General features: G+C 38.0%; 1 protein-coding gene across 4 annotated transcripts in view; it reads left to right on the top strand.

Annotated features, from left to right (window-relative positions):
• kcnip2 (potassium voltage-gated channel interacting protein 2) overlaps positions 1–17,417 on the top strand; it is a 95,111-nt gene that overhangs the window by 58,498 nt on the left and 19,196 nt on the right. The window contains exon 1 of one of the 4 annotated variants that reach the window (XM_023326910.1): positions 15,251–15,824. The exons of the other annotated variants lie outside the window; for them this stretch is intronic. Coding sequence (XP_023182678.1) covers positions 15,719–15,824 — 106 coding nt within the window. The 5' untranslated portion in view covers positions 15,251–15,718. Of the gene's footprint in view, positions 1–15,250; positions 15,825–17,417 lie in introns of those variants that run through there. 4 annotated transcript variants of the gene reach the window in all.

Raw genomic sequence — 17,417 nt, forward strand, 5'->3', positions numbered from 1 at the left:
GCACCTGAAAGTAGAACTGTCAGAGCCTTTTAATGGTCTGTTTGGTTAAAAAAAATCATATAAATGTATTTTTAACACTTACAATATTACAGCTTTGAGGCATTGTTTTATGTGCAGACTCTACCCTGTGGGTTATTGAAAGAGAAGGATGGATAGGAAGACTGATAAATGCCTACATAAATATGCCAATGGAGGCACAATATTATACAGCTGCATAAAAAATGCAAAGTATTATTATTATTATTATTATTATTATTATTTTTTGTCATCAGTCACAAATAGTGACTTTTAATTTTGTGTCTGAGGTGTCCTTTCTGACGGTACAATTAAATTCTTTTGCCTATTTTTTCAGTGAGACCTGGAGAGGATGTGAGGGATTCTGTATGAATTATTATTGTGTGATTGTGAGTTTTTCCTTTCCTAGCAAACCATGGCATGGCAGTTTGCATTCCAAACAAAACTGGCTGAAGGCCTTGACACAAGCAGGAAAAGTTTTAATCTTTCTGTAAAGGTTTGTTATGGTGGAAATTGGAATTAATTAGGTCTAAATTCAAATTAATCTTTAACACCCCTGACTGGCATGCAATTCTTCAGGGCAAGTTCAGAAATTGTCATCAAGGATGGTAAAAACCTTGATTTACACTATTTCATGGGAGAATTCAATTGCGTAGGCAACGTTTGACCGAGTGAGGTCAGCACTGAGACAGTTTTAGGCAAAAATAATACGATGATTTTGGGGTTAGTCACACTTGAAGCAGCCTTAGACTTTTTGAATATTTAAAACTCTGCAGAATTGACATCACAACTTGTTAAACATTATACCACAAATATGTTACAAAACCATTGTTACAAAGTTCTCCAATGACCACAAATTTTGTGGTAATGTCCACAGAATTTCCTAATCTCTTGCAATACTATGCAGACGTTCTCTTTACACTAATGAAGATTCCTTAAACTCAGCATGTTAAATACCTGGTGAAGCTCCAACACCAGGGTGAATTGATCCATTTCCTGATTTATTCAGTTGTTTCCTCAACACTTTTGATTTGTCTTTCTTTCACCCCATTTATGGCTTACTTTATGTGCTACTGTCAGCACAGGAGTGCTCATAAATTAAAAACATTGTGATATCTCTTAGATTTATGGCACATTTTTTAAGTCAGAAACATCAACTGAAAAGCTCTTTAAAGCTGGACTTTCAACTTGAAAACCTTTTATCTTTTGGACATCGCTAGAGGAAGAATAAAAACCATGAAAACCAAAAACTTGTTTAAATGCTTTTTCCGGTCTGTCAATCCGTGTCTTTGATTGTTAATAATGGACCGCAGTGGACGAATAGAAAGGGGGCACATCGGTTCGATCCACCTGGGATGTTGGTGATTAGAGGCATTAAAAGTCTGTCGGGTTCCCGCTGGGACTGAGCTGTCACATCCTGTTGGCCACCCTGGTGTGAGGAGGGCAGACCCTGGGCAGGAACAACCTTGGGAAACAGTTTGCTGACCTCTAGTCAGCATCAGAGAGACAGCAAGAGAGAGTCAGGATATGTGGAAATAAAGGAAGACAGAATAGGATGGATCATGACAATATGGGTGTGAGTAATGTGTGAAGTTGAGCAGAATGAAGTGGAACCAGGGAGAAGCTGAGCGAAGCAACAGAACTAAGTAACAAGAGCATGATGTGGTTGCGCAACACAGGAAAAACAATAATTCTTATCAAGAAAAACTGAATATTTTTTACAATATTAATTAAGTAAATAGATAAATATCTGTCTTACAGAAAGACTCCATTACCACCGCAACTCTCGCAGCCATTTGGTGACAGACTGATGTCACTTTTCACTTCCTGTGAATGTCTCACTTGCCTGTCATTTTCCCGAGCAGCAGCTGTCTGTCACTTATTCCACTCTGCATCAGTTTGATGTCAGTCAGCCATGTTCAGCTGAAACACTTATATACTTATGATTGTGGGCTGGATTTTTTTTTTCTGTAAAACCCGTGCCTGTATGTCACAGCTTTGAATGAGTCCTGTAGTCGGGGAAACGGGACAGAAAAAGGCAAACATACCTGATCAGATAAAACTGAATTTTAAGAAATTTGATTCAACTGTTTCTGCATGTATGAAATAACAGATTAAAGGAACTGGGAACTTTAATTTGTAAAGGTGCAAAGAATAATCTTCATATCTGCTGCTTTGGGGTAGATGATGGTGTAGCCTGAGGTGTAGGTCCATGACCATGATGCTGCAAGTTTAACTTTTGTTCATGTTTGAGTTTGTATTGTTTTCAAATACTTTTCTACAAATAATATCCAGTTATCCTTAATTGCTTTTAGTGTCTGAGACCAGCCAATTAAACTTGACCCCCTCTCTCAGATTTAACCCAGTCTGCTTTGAAACACACTGAGTGGTGGTGATGTTCTGCTGCTTTTCTGATCGCTGCTTCCTCTGCCTGGCCCGTTAATTTAGGATGCAGTTGTGACATCTCCGTTCCATTTTCAGATGTTGGATTTAACATTTAATAGGGCTATAAAACAAAATTCCAACTTTTGGTTGTCTTACAGAGCACCAACTCTACATTAAACTTCTCCAAGAAGTTGAACAATTTATTTTCTTATTGATTTGAAGGTTGCAGGGTTTTTTACTTTCCTATCTATTTAAACCTTCAAGAAGTTCAAATCTGTTTTGTCTGTAGAACAGCATCAGAGTATTCATCTGTAAAGACTTACCATGAGTTATTCAACTGTTTCCTTGTGATGTAGATAAGAAATGAAAGAAAAACCTCTGCTTTAAGAGAATTTCTTTAGGCATGAATATATAATAGAATAGCTGTCTAATTATGTGGCATGTCTAACTAATAATAAACTGAAAGACAGTAGATATGTACAGAGTACATTCAATAATTTAGAATATTAATGAAAAGTTCATATATTTCAGTAACTCAGCTTATAAGCAAAATACATATAGATTAATTCCACACAGGCTGATGTTTTAAAGCTGATGATAATGGTGATTTCTTTCTTACAGTTAATGAAAACATGGCATTTAAGATTAAAATATCCTATCAGACCAGTACAAAATATTGCTAATGCAGATGGTCTAATGAAAAAAAATATGTGTAATACCTACTTAAAGGTTGTTGATTTTAAAAGCAATTTTTAATCTGACAAATAAGCCTCTTTGGAACTAATATTCTAATTCATTAAATGTGACTGTAAATGTTTTGGCACAAAGACAACAGAAAACAGTAGTGACCTTTTTTTTTTTACAAGTTTAACATAAATCATTTCTCGCAGCTTATTTGTCCTTTCTGATTTTAATGTCCTTGCTGATAGACAAACACATTTAAATCATATTCATATGGAAAGCAAACTATATCCACATGAAAAATCTGTTAATCTCACATTTTTGTTCCGAAGGCCACAATCCCCTGGAAAGCCTGCCTGGGCAAATAAATATTTAATGTACATCAAAACTTTACATTTTTATTTATAACAAAAAAAGCAAATCGTTGCATCTTTGCTTTATTTTATTCTTCTTTCATTCTCATTTATTCAAACACCATTCTTGTTACCATCCTCCTTCTCCCTGCCTCACCGTCTGCTCCTCCCCGCTTCCTTTTCCAGGCAGGCACCTCGGTGTTGCTTCACACCCTCCTCTCAGTCGTGCTGCTGCGCTCAGCCTGTTCCTGCTCTCTTTTCTCCTGCTATCCCACTGTTTTGTCTGCTTGTCTGTCTGCCAGTCTGCATGATGTCAGTTTGATTCCATCTCTATTTCCACAGATCCAAGCCTTTTGTGTGCCTTCATGTGCCAGTACACACACACACACACACACACCCACACGCGTATGGGTATGCGTGATCTCATCAGTTCCCACCTCCGGTTCTCCAAATTTGATTCCTCTCAGGGTTATTTATAGCTGTAAGGCCCTCTACGTTCTGTCTAACGCATCATGACCTGTGTTCCTGCCTGGCTTTTGTGAGAGGGGCAAAAAAAAAAGAGGACATGACACTTAAAAGCAGTTTTTTCAGGTGTGAGCGTCCGTCTGTGTCCTGTCAGCAGTAGATTTTCAGGAATCACAGGAAGCATTTGCTCTCCTGCCATTCTTTTGAGGATTTTTAGTGGAGGTCTCCTTTTAAAAGCCTTTGTTTCCCTGGAGGATCTGATACTGTAGCACTTTATGTCTAGATGTGTTTCATAATTATTTTCTCCAATCTAATAAGAACCCCACTCACATAAATAAATTAATATCCACAAAAGTCTGGATCCCACAGTGGTAGAAGTGACTAACCTGTGAAATTAATCATAATCAGAGTCATGTGCTGCTTCCCTTTCTTCTCATTCACTTTTTACTATTAAGTGTGATCTGCTTCAGAAAATTGAATCCACGCCCTGATGAGCTTTTAGAGTACTTGGCTTTATTTTGCGTATTGATATTGTCTTTTCACATTGATTTTTCTACTGAATACTAAAGATGAACCAATCAACCAGAGTTTAGCAGAGAGCACTTTTTGTACAATCAAAGGTAACACAACTGCCTTTACAGAAATAAAGATGAGAAAAAAAAACTCCAAAATGATTCAAAACCCAAAAGGATAAAAGGAAGAAACTTTGTTGTTTGATATTCAGCCTTATTGCTAGGTGTTGATGTCATCTTGGGGTCAAGTTTTTCTTTCGCTGGTTTATTAAACAAACCAAAGGTGAGGTATGAAAAAAAAACAAAGGTTTAAAAGTACAAAATAGTGACAGAGGGAAACAACCATCTATCACTGGCCTAATGCTCTGTTGTAGCACCCTGAATGAGCAGCCAAAATACATCTGTGATTTGCACCCAGAATAGGTTGTCTACAATTTTTCTTTTTTTTAAGTTGGCATCAGTTGAGCAGCTTCTAATTCCATTAAGTAATAATACACTGCACATTTACTCTATTTATCTGATTCCTTTAAGGGTATGAAGAAAGAGCCACTGCAGCTACAAATTAGGTGAAAATGTATTTTTAACTTGCAGACAGCAGGTAACATAAAGCTACCCATACAATAAGAAAACTAGAAAACTGACGCTGAGAATTCATATTTGTTCTGATAAGGTTGAAAAAGTAAAATATTCTAAAAAAAAAAATGTAGCATCTTTATTATCTTTCTTTTACAACAGAGGACTAGCTCTGAAGAGGATTTTAATATTTATTATTTGGGTGTGAACTCCTTTAAAAGATAACCCCACAGTGTGTGCTTGTTTTGTTTGTGTCTCTGCAGAATACTAATGAGCAGCAAAGCCTGCACAGCCATGATAATGGAGTTTGTCATGTTCCCAGTGCATGTAATATCAGGGCATGGAAGTGCTGAAACTTGATATATACTGTATATATATTCATACATGGATCAATATGTTAACCATGAGAATGAATAGAAGTTTATGTTGTCTCTATAACATGAGAACATGTTAGGATTTTGTCGTCGTGTGCCTCCATGGGTAGAGGATTGATGCGGTATGTTGTGTCCATGGCGATGCAATCAGCCTGCCTCTGCTGATTTCAGTTGTTCTTGCTCTCTTTGGTGACACCTGACGGGTTTAATCACAATACACCAATTGACCGAATCTTGTCCTCTTCTTCGCTCTCCTCATCCACTCCCTCCACTGTTATTGATTAAATCTTTCTTTCTGATGTGCACAACTTCTTCAGCTTTAAAAATGAATTCTGTGAATGCTTATTTTTCCTTCTAGTGCATCTTTATCAAAGCTGTGCTTCCCTCTGTGTCTTTGCAGCATGTGTAGCAAAGGTTGATTTGTCCTCTGCTACAGGTTGGATCACTTTATGCTTTTTGATTTGCTGCTGATTCAGCACCATGTCATGTCCGACGTCCATGTTGTCATTGCCCTGTTCTTCACTTGGCCATTCAAGTGGATGCTATTGCTTGGACTAGAAGTCTGGCACCGTGTCCTTAAATTGATTGGTGTGAGGAGACTGACGGGGTTCTTCAGGAGTAATTCTGAGCCTGTTTTTTGTCTTCATTATAAGTTAAGATAAACTTTCTGCTTTAAGTCTTAAACACTAATTATTTTTAAATAAATAAACTCAGATTCTCAATTACCGTCTCTCCAACACACTGCTTTTCTACATTTTCTGGTGAAGTGAGAGAGCTACAGATCTTTTTCAAAACTGCTGCATACTTTTATCACCTTAGTTAATATGTAAATCATATTTGAAGGAATTCTCAAATAAACCTTTAATGTGCCTCTCTGTATGTCTGTGTGTTTGTGAGTACGATAACACAGCACGTGTGAGTGTATACATGCTTTAACCTACACTGACCTCTACTGGAGGTTGATTAAAGCTGCATGAGGGTCATTTGACTACTGTGTGTATGTTTTATTTACAGTTCTGTTATGACATTCTTCCCACAACCCAAGGCAGTCTCACAATTTCTTACCTGTCCAAGTCACTTCTTTATTATTTTGTAATTCTCTTTTCTCTCCCACCACCTCCTAGTCTGTCTTACTCCCCCCCTACCACCTTCTTTCCCATTCTCTTTCTTCTCACCCAGTGGGCTCCTATCCATCCAGCACCTGCTCTCTGGCACTGTAAGATTCAAAGTTCACTCATTCTGCATTTGATTCATGAAATAAATAAAACATTGTTCATTTCCAACCCTGAGTACATGCTCGGGTGAGTTTTTCTAGCTTCCTCCCAACATTTTTAGTAGTTGTGTTTCCAGTTCCTGTTGCAGAGCTCAGTGTTTACATGCTGTGCTGCTTGCACCAGCCCGCGGTGTATCCTGATGCTTTGTGTGCTGCCATGAGCCATAACTAACACAACAACGGGCCAGACACGCTGCTGTTGGATATACAAGACATGAATGAAAGGCTATATATTGGCTGGCTGATTGGTTACTTTTTCACCTACTTCTTCCATAACGTTGTGAATGAAAAACAAAGTGTGCCTCATCAAAGGAGTCCATGCATGATTGCATGTGTTTGTTTGGGTGTGCATAATACATGGACAAAAATCCATATGCAGAGTATGTCATGATGCCAACAGGAGGCGAAAGATTACAGCACTGCTGATTACCTGAACCAACATGTCAAACAACTGAAAGTCATGTTGATGCCCAGCGACCATGTTTCAGATGAGAGCTTTTCCGTCGCTGTTTTTTCTAGGCAGCTCAGCTCTCTTTATGCAAATTTTTCCACTGTCTTTCTGGCTGTTCACGAAGAAAGGTGAGAAGCGCTTTCATTGTAAATTAGAGGGTTAATGGAGCAAATTAGATGCCCAGAGGTGCAATATGCAGATTTTAAAACTTCCCACGTTGTGAAATATGTTGTAGTAATTTTTAAAAATCTTTATGGAACTTCTATTTCAGATCTCTGGAGTAACCTATTTACAGTCCTTTCAAAAACACTTAAATGCCTTTATTATTAACATTATCATACACTACAATAACAAGCTGCAATGTGTCTTATTGTTACCTTATGTAAAAGACCCACAATAAGTAAATTAAAAATAAGTTGGATAAATTTCATCTGCATCTATTTATCGGCCTACTTGAGTCAATACTTTAAAAATAAAAACGATTATAGTTGTCGCACTGGATGGACTGTGTTTGTGAACATTTATGTTCAAGTTTGTCCTTAGGGTTGTTTAAGCTGCTGGAAGTTGAACTTTTGCCCTCAGCCTACATCTTTTGCCGCCTCCAACAGGCTTCTGTCCTTGATTGTCCTGTAGTTGACCCTCCTTATTATCTCTCCAGGACTGAAAAGTTTCCTTGTCCCGGCTAAAGGAATAAAACGTCTATAGTATAATACTGCTGTCACCATGCTTTGTTGCCGGGTTGGTGTGATTTCTGAGTTAATTTTCTGCCACACAAAGTGTTTTGCACAATAGCTAGAACGTTTAGCTATTGTGCAAACCAGAGGCATTTCTTTCACTTGGTTGCTGTGCCTCCTGCTAAGCTTGTGACAAACAAGACTTTTTAAAAAATTTTCTGTTAACAATAGCTTTCCTCTTCCAACTCTTTCATGAAGGACAGATTCATGGAGTGCACAAATTGTCCTGTTGACAATTTCTTTGACCTGTGACCTGCACCTTCACCAGATTCATCCTGGGCCTCCAAAGGACTTCTCCAGTTGATGCTCTTGTTGCTAGGAGATGAACGCCTAGTGATGTATCGGTAGTTTAGCAGTTGTGCCACACTCTTTCTGTTTTCTGATGATAGAAAACAGATGTGCAAAAGTTGAGACATTGTTAATTATCGAGCCGTTTTAAATCTCTCCACAATGCTCTCACTGATCTGTCTTTATAGTGCTTATTTATTAATGTTGTCTCATAAATCTTTGGAAACAACTGCATTTATGTAGATACTCTGGATTATGTAGGCAAATTGTTGTACCGTATTTTGTTTCGGGGTATGATACAGGAAGGGGCTAAGCATTTCAGTTTTTCACTTGGGAATGATTTTTGAAGTTGTGTAACCTTTTTCTTCCATATTTCTCTGCTTTGTGTGGGCCTATATATCACATATAATTCAGATAAAGTACTTTGATGTTTGTGGTTGTGATGTGACAAAATAGGAAGAAAGTCAGAGGGTGTAAATACTTTTGCACCACTCTGTGTTTTACACAAAACACTAAGCAGGGAGGAAAGAAAATTGTAACTATTAAAAGCTTTTGTTTAATTGGTTGATACCAAGACTGAAGGGTATCGATAAATATAAATATATCGATAAATCTTAAGCATTACTTCTTCTTAGTTATAACCCTGCTCCTCACTGTGGTATCTTTATGTGCTTCACAGTGTCTGATCTTTGCTCTACATGCCCACTAGATGTCCTTGTCCACCTCAGTAACCTTTAGTTTCATTTGAATCACCTCTTCAATCGTATTGTACTATGTTTTATTGATGTTGTGTGAGAGTGATCACAATGAGATGTCGCCTTTGGCTAAAGAGAATATTATTACTGTAGATTGATAGGAAACTTTTTATTAAGCTGTGTGATGGCAGAATAATTAAAATGTACCTTTTTGATCACAGCAGTTCTTTGTTTTTCAGACTCCATTCTTGTTTTCAGTGAAGCATTACTAAAGCAAAAATTAACACTGATGACATTAAGTTAGAATAATCTGGGGGAAAGAGGGTTTACATTCAGATAAATGTAAACTCTTGCTCTAATAGAGCAAGAGTCAACATTAACACATCTGTTTAATTTTAACCTTTAGTGGTGAAGATATCAATTTATTTTACATGGCATGCCTGTTTTTTACACTTCTGTAGTAAATTCTTAGTTACTGCTTCTAATTAAAATCCACCCACCTAACATAATCTTCCTATTTGCCAACCTACTGATTCAAAACATTTCCCCGAGGCCTTAAGCTTGACACACACTAACAGTACATGTAAGCACTGACACATCAATACAGCCATTTGCTGTAGCTCCATGAAACCCTTAAACCCACCAGCACAAATGTGAACAACAACCTCTACAGTTCAGCTCTCATCCGTTGATCTGTTTACCCTCAGAGCTCACATCTCAGAGCATCTTGAAGTATATTTAGCAGCAGAATAAATTTGGAAAAATCGATAAGGAGCCTGGAAAGGAAAGGAAGTGTACAGATTTCATTCTTAAAACTGAGCTCTCCACATTTTAAAGGGTGTCTTGGAAAAGTAACAGATGTGGTGCTTTAAAGAGTTTTAGGAGCATATGGTTTTAAAACATATGGTTTTAATAATAAAAATTGATGACAGAAAAGCTCTTTTAACCTGAGATGAACTCATGTAGCTCTATACAAAAAACCTCACACATGCTAATATTTAATTGGACCGCAATGTAGCAATGTGTGCTATATTGATAATAGCACACATTTACTTCTGAAATGTCACAAAATGTATTCCTATTCAGTGTGGCACTAATTTTTCACAAAGATCTTGTATTGATGAGTCTGTCCACTGTGCAAAGCCTTCTCTAGCACATCCCAAAGATTCTCGACGGGTTCAGTTCTGACCTCTGAACAACACAGCGGATACATGTGTGAAAATGATGTCTCATGCTCCCTGAACCACTCATTCACAATTTCTGTTTGATGAAGGTTGGCATTTTCATCTTGAACATCCCCTTGTTGTTAAGGAAGAAACAATACGTTGACGGAATAACCTGGTCATTCAGTATATTCAAGTAGCATTCTGACCTCATAATGTTTCTCAACTTGCACCTGACCAACTGCAGTCACCCCAGATCACAGGTTTATTACACAGATGTTCAGCCCCAATTCTTGAAGCTCCCTTCACATTGTGAATGGGAAGGCTCTGACTTTTACTATATAGCCCTGAGTTTTATTGTTGTTTTTCTTTAGAATTAGTAGTTTAAGATAATTAATTAGTTTAATTTCTTCCTCAAAACGATGGCTCCCCACTGTCCTTCTAGTTTTTAATGATACACTGCACAGTTCTCAAGTTTTCAGTAGTTTCTGCAATCTCCTTAGATGTTTTTCTTTCTGCTTGATTCCAGTGATTTGACCCTTGTTAAACAGACCACCATCTTTCCCACAACTGCGGAATGTCTTTTCCTCATGGTTGTTTAGGAAATGAGAAGCTCATTGCATCAGCCGGGGTAAAAAAAACAAATACTTGTGCCTGTTAGAAGACAATTGTCCATGCAATAACTATCCAACAGGAAGCTCATACCTGCATGCATGTGGCAATTTATTTTTGTTTTGGGCAGGCAGTGTACACATATATGTATGCATGTTTGTACACGGAGTTTAAGAAAATACCTCCATACTCTATATAACAGTGTTTACTTAGATTGAATGATGGAATATCCTTCTGTAGTTTCAATACCCAAATGTGTATTTTTGGATCTGTTTTAATTTCAGGTGACATTCTGTGATCAGCAACAGATGGGTGAGGGACACCTTTGAATAACTTAATTATTCACTCAACTAGTAAAAACTAGAATCCTTCCAGGACTGTCACTTGCATCTCTTTAAGGAAACTTTAAAGCTTTGCAGGAATGCGATGGAAAATTTTGGTTGTTTTCAAATTGCAAGTCCTCAAAACCTTTCAGCCAATTTAGCTCTGGTACAAGCTTTTTGTCTTTATAGTGAATAAACTTGTAATTAGACAATTTTGTCAATTGAAAGAGCCAATTAGAAAAGAGTTGAGTGTATATATTTTTAGACTCCTTTTTGTTACATTTTCTCCCAAGTCTTTTTATGCTGCCTGTATGACAAAGGGCTGTTTTAGTTTCTTTGCACACCACTGATCTTTCTGTAAAGGATGGAGGTAGATTGGTAAATCAAAGCTGATGCACCTCTTAACAAGAACTGCAAGTAGTTGCAGAGCTGCATCAGTGTTCTACTTATATAAACAAATAGATCCCACAGCAACAGTTTCCACTCCTCTAATCAGGCAACACAAACAGCACCTCCTCATTGTAATCACTTGTCAGACTTCTGAAAATATATCTCCTTCTTGCAGTTTTGCTGAAAGGTGAAGGAGAAAGTGTGATGTGTGTAGCAGTAGAGGACACATCTGCAGATCCAATTTTCCGTGGTGACAGCCTGAATGAGGTGAAAAAGCCTCCAGGAGGGGACAGATGCTGGTGGTTAATAAAGAATAGATGTCTTTTTCCCCTGAAAACAGAGGAATGTGATCTTAGCAACCCTTAAACATGTCCTTCCTTTGTTCTTTCATGTTCTCTCTGACTTTTTCCATTTCTTTGGCAACAACATGCCCTTTTCCTCTGTTTCATTCCACCTTTGCATCTCTCCAATCAAATGAAAAATCTTCAGTACGTAAATAGGAAGGAAAATCATTTCTAACCAACAGGTTAGGCTCAGATTTCACATTCTGCTGTCACTGTCTCTGTTATGAGTGTGTGCTTCGGTATCACTGCGTGCACATTTATTGTTTCTGCAATCTTAGCTCTGCTTTAGCACAGCCCGTATACATTACTGTCATAGAGCGAAGAGATAAACTTCTTGGTGTCTGGTTGCCTTTGCGCTGTGTATGAGAATATTGATTTCACACAGAAGTAGTTTTTCTGTCACCTTGTATGACATGTGTTTATATTTGTGCAACTTTTGGTAGACATTAGGATGACCCACATGGTACTCTTCTGTTTATTAGACATTGTGATGCTATAATGAGGCGCAGTCTTGAATCACCATATCTTAAATCAGCGATAGGAATTTCAAGAAAGAAAATCCTCAAGGGATCTGAATTGATACTCAGCCTGTTAGCGAAGTTACTACTTACTACCACAATTCCTCTCTCATAAAACATTGAAAGCGAAACACATTGAGACAGTGGGACTCAGAGGGAACACATATTTGTCTCATTCTGTTATTTGTGCTGCACAAGAAGATACCCTCACTTGAAGCCATGCTAGCAGAAAACATCAGATGGTGGTTGATGGCTACAGCCTGCATGGATTCCTATTGATATTTATTTGTCCATGCAACATTACAAGCTGACTGACTGACAGTGGTACGGTGCTTTATGGAAAAAATAGTCACATAACTTATTATTCTACGGTTTCTCTAAACTGGAATGAGTGTGCATGCCTTTGTGTCTCACATTTGCATTCCACCCCCTTCCTACTAATCTGATACCCCTAAAACAAAATTCCGTCCATGCAGCAGTTACCTAATTGCAAATAGTCCATCAGTATGTGATTTTATCTCAAAACTGAACAAGTTTTGTAAATGCTTCAGAAATATTAAGAACAAACAGCTTCATGAAGATCAGTGAATCAAAAGAGAACAAGTATGGTAAAACGGCCCGACATGTGCACATTAATTATAAAAGTGGACCACTGGTCTTAATGGAGTCAGGTTTTACAAAATCCTGGAAGTCTACCAGTTCTGAAGATGTGCTGTGTTATCATGGTTTCACCTAGAAACACATTTAACTTTCGTTTAACTCCGGAGGAGCTGCAGAATCATTGAAATCATACAAATGATCTCTAAAAGGTGATCTATTAAAAATTCTAAAGTCAAGCTTCCAGCAACGAGTAGTTTATATTTATTTCTTTTATTAATATGATATTAATTTAAAGTTGGTAATCCTTAGTTAACAGGTGACAGCTATTACAAAAATTTCCTTTCGAAAACCTATTCTTCCCTTCAACCACACTGTCCCCTAAACGGTCTGACTGCCGTCGCCACCAGCAGGAATTGTCTTCACCTTAGCATGAACTGTGTTGTGTCTGGTCCCTTTGACCTGGGTTGTTTGTAACCTGGAAAACAAGATTTTGATTAAGACTGAGGTTTTTTTGCAGAAATAAGTATATCATAATCTTTGGCAAAAAGTGCAACAAATGGAGATTTGTTGTTTGAAAAACAAGTAAGAAATCTGCTTGTTTTATTTTTTTCACAAATCTCACCTACCCTTTCTGCATTGCAGGATCTACTAGTCACTCTGGAAAGAAGAGTGTTTTCTGCTAAACCTTTTAGTGTGGCCAATGAGCAAGTACACATCCATTTGATGCATAACCTATAGAGTGTGAAGGAAACACTAATTTCTTTTTATTAAAACAGTTGTGTACGCTACTTCATCATCCATATATGCAAATGATAATTCTGTTATAGTGAGAAAGGTTTAATGGCTCTATTTGTCCATATACATTTTAAAATATGGAAACAAGAAACAGTTTGTTTCAGGCTTTTTTTCAGGTTGTCTATCTCTAAAATTTGCCTTTTCAGATGCACTTATGCTGTCATTTCAGTAATGATTAGAACAAAATTACAACTTGCTGCTTAGTGTCTTAAAGTTTCATCTTATAGTGCTGCTTTCTGCATATTTCACATTATCTTAGACAGATGTCGAAGAAACTGGAGTATGATCCCCACTGGGGTGCATTCCAGCTGGAGTTGGGCTTAATTCTACATAGGTTTTCTGGTATCAGATCAACGAATGAGTCTTTAGTTTGTGTAGAGGAGCCTGTAATTGATCAGTATTCACATTCACAGAGAAAATTGCATCGTAACAGAGAATATCATGTGGAAATAATGGATTCTTTCTCCCATAAACGAGTCAAAGTTTTCCTAAAGACTGTTTGCAGCAGCTGTTCTCTACAAAGGAAAAACAAGACTTTTTCTCTTTAGAATGAGCAGTGCTCACTTTAAGTCCCTTGGTTAAAGAAACAGTTTCATTACATTTAGAGTTGTCAAGCAGAGTTCACTAAACTTGTAAACATGCTGCTTTGAACAGATAATTTACTATATAAGCTAATAAACTCTTACATTTTTAGTACGTTAGTAGCAAAGCTCTTTAAAGTTTAAATAGAACCCCTAAATTATATATTTTTTGTCAATAAACTGTCTAAATAGGTTATTTTGGGTTTTATTTTTATGTTTCTGTGGAATTGTTTTGTGTCTGGAATGTTACTTAATATAGCAAAAAAGTTTATAAGTATGTAACAGTGCTTCCCTCCTCCTGACCACAACCCCACTTTTCCCCTCCAGTCCACACTTGGCCCCACCCCTCCGTGTCTCGAGGCTCCACCCACCTTGCTGGGATTTCTCAAAATGTGTAAGGGCTATGCTTTCACATGGGGGTTAGTTGCACATTAAGTTTCTTTCTAGTGTTTCTTCCTCATTTTGCATTAAATGTTCTCTTGAGCACCATCAGCTGAATGCGTCTTCACAATGTTAGGTCAAAGTAAGTTAATTACACATTTACAAACAGATTTCACAGTCTGGGAGTGACGCATAAAGATGCATGCTCTGTTTGCTTTAATCTTTGGTGTTGGTTTCTCAAATTGAACATTGCCTGTAAAAAAAAAAATGTTGCATACAAAACTTTCACAGAGAGATGTCTAAAAGTTAATGGAACATGATATCAACCTGTAGGCATTTGCGTGCTGCAGAACGGATGCCACAGTCGCGACTCAGTCAAAAGATGCTTGCTAGGTGATATTTGAATTTGGATGAACATTATTGCATATTGTCTTGCCAATATATTCCACACTCACTTTCCGTTTCCTAGGTAACCCCACTGTGCAAATCAATCAAATGTTACTGGAAAGAGAAGACATTTCTTAGCATCCCCCCCACCAACAATCTCTGTGTCACTGTTTGTGCGTGTGCATGCTTCTTGCCCACTCTCTGCTGCAGATAGTTTTTCCTCCCTCCCTCTCATTTTCTATGCCATCTCCAACTCATCCTCTCTCCCTTCTTTTTATCTGCTGGCTCTCTCTCACTCACTCTCTTTTCCCCCTCACAACATTCACTTCCTGACAACCACTGCCAAAAGGACTAACAGGCGCAGCGTAGCCCCAGATGCCATCCCTCGAGGAGGGCCTAGAAGAAAATAAAAAACACAGACAAGGCAGAAGAGAAAAAAAGTTAAAACTGGAGCCCAGGTGTTTTGACACTTTGGATGTCTGTGTCGCTTGCTTGTAGCTTCAGCATTAATGGCAACCAATGGCGAATAAAGGAGGTTGACTGAGGACAGATTTTGTGAGATAGCAGAGGAATATCAACCGGTTCAAGCCAAGCCGTCTGCAGTATTAATTTGAAGTTTTCACAACTTATTCACCCCTTTTATCTCTGAAAACTTGCAACTGGATTGAAGTTGATAAAAAGCTACGGAGGGGAGTCGAGGACAACTTTCCTAAACTTGGACAAAGTGTTCAGATTGGGCGTGGCTGCGTTGCTGGCAAGGATCAGAGCAGCCTGACTTGGCTTGGTGGTACGGTTCTGGGCAATGACATACGGCGGTCCCCCAGGATGTTGAGCTTGGATGGCTTGGAGATGATCGCTGTGCTGGTGGTCATGGGGCTCTTCATCAAAGTCCTGGAACAATTTGGGATGTTCGAGCCTGTTGGTGGGGAAGGTAAAAATCTTATTTTTTCATAATTATGTCAAATATTATTAAAGTTACATCAACTCACAACTGAATGCATGAAAGATTACTTTTTTGTGTGCTACCCTCTTCCCCCGGTCCTCAGTTGGCAGCAGTGCTGCCTAAGGGTTCCTGTTACCGGTGGGCCGTGCAACACTCTATCCCTCCCTCTCCTTCCCAAACACACACACACAACCGTGTAACTTTAGCTGTGTGTGTGGACTTTCTCTGCCCCTTGGGTGTGTGCTTTTACCTTTCAATCGATAACACAATGGAAGGAGTGGGTCTGAGTGCTCTGAAGACACACTAGTTTCACTGAGGGAGTGCCAGCGTTACTTTTAGAGCTCACATTAGCTCACAAGGTTTATATGGGGCAGAAAGAAAGGAAATACGGCTCTGCTGCAGATTATAGCTCAACATGTTTTGTGGTCTAGGTTGACATAATGCATATTAAGCGACCTAATTTCATTCATTAGGTTTTTCTATAAAAAAACTTTCTTGGTATCATAAATTGGCATGTTTTATGGTAACAGTAACAGGTTCACTGAAATTTTGAGTCTAGAAGGAACTTGTCACTTCTTTATGCTGTTGAGGGATTTTTATATCTTCATTTCTTTTTTCTGTGTTATTTTTCATGTCCACATTAACGGCAGGTTGATTAAAATTGTTCCATAAAACTTTTAATTTGGCTCATGTGGATTTGATTTAAATCTGGTTTTGTTTTTTTGCTCTTTGTAATTTCTATACAATAAAACTAATCAGCTGAAGATTGATATACACATCCCTGATTTTCTGCATGAAAATATCACTCATTTTTCTGCCCAATATTTGTATAACATTAAGTGGAGGACCAGCACTTTTTTTCAGCTTAAAACACTGAACTTAACTATATAATGTTTAATTGCATTAAACATTGCATTCACACTTGAAAAAAAGTATTTTATGTCAGCTAAAATTGTAGTTACGTTAGAGTTGACAGGACATTTCCTTTCTTTACCTCAGGAGTTATCACCTGTCTTCTCAAAAATGACCTATGTTTTGCCCTCTTTGACTTCAATCTGCTCAACATTGTTCACATCTTCTTATCACTGTCTTCACTGTAACAATCTTGATCCTATCGTCTGTTCTCCTACCCTGTCTGCAATATGCTGTCCGGATCCTAAGATTCCTCTTTTAATGACCATTAGCACTAATGCGCTGTACTCCAACTATAGATAATAATTCTAGAGACAGGCTTGCCATATACTGAGATGAAAACAGCAAAGACTGTGATGTTTTTTTTAGCAGATCTTCCTGAAGCCACTTTTCATCCCTGATTCACCCTTTGGACTGACTCCAGCAGTCAAGGTGTGCCAGCAGCTCTGTCATCTAAACCCCCCCCCCCCCCCCCCCCCCCCAAAAAAAAAAACAAAAACTCGGAAACCTAATATCCATGCTTCTGTACTCTACAAGTACTTGTATGCAGAGGCAATCAAACACAGATATACACAAACACATGGAGCTCAATTTACATTATACTTCAATTCTTGAGAGCATTTCAGTGTTTAACATATTTTGATCATATTTTATGAAAATTGCTGCCTT

The sequence above is a fragment of the Xiphophorus maculatus genome, chromosome 22, assembly GCF_002775205.1.
Source record: "Xiphophorus maculatus strain JP 163 A chromosome 22, X_maculatus-5.0-male, whole genome shotgun sequence".
NCBI classification, from domain to species: domain Eukaryota; kingdom Metazoa; phylum Chordata; class Actinopteri; order Cyprinodontiformes; family Poeciliidae; genus Xiphophorus; species Xiphophorus maculatus.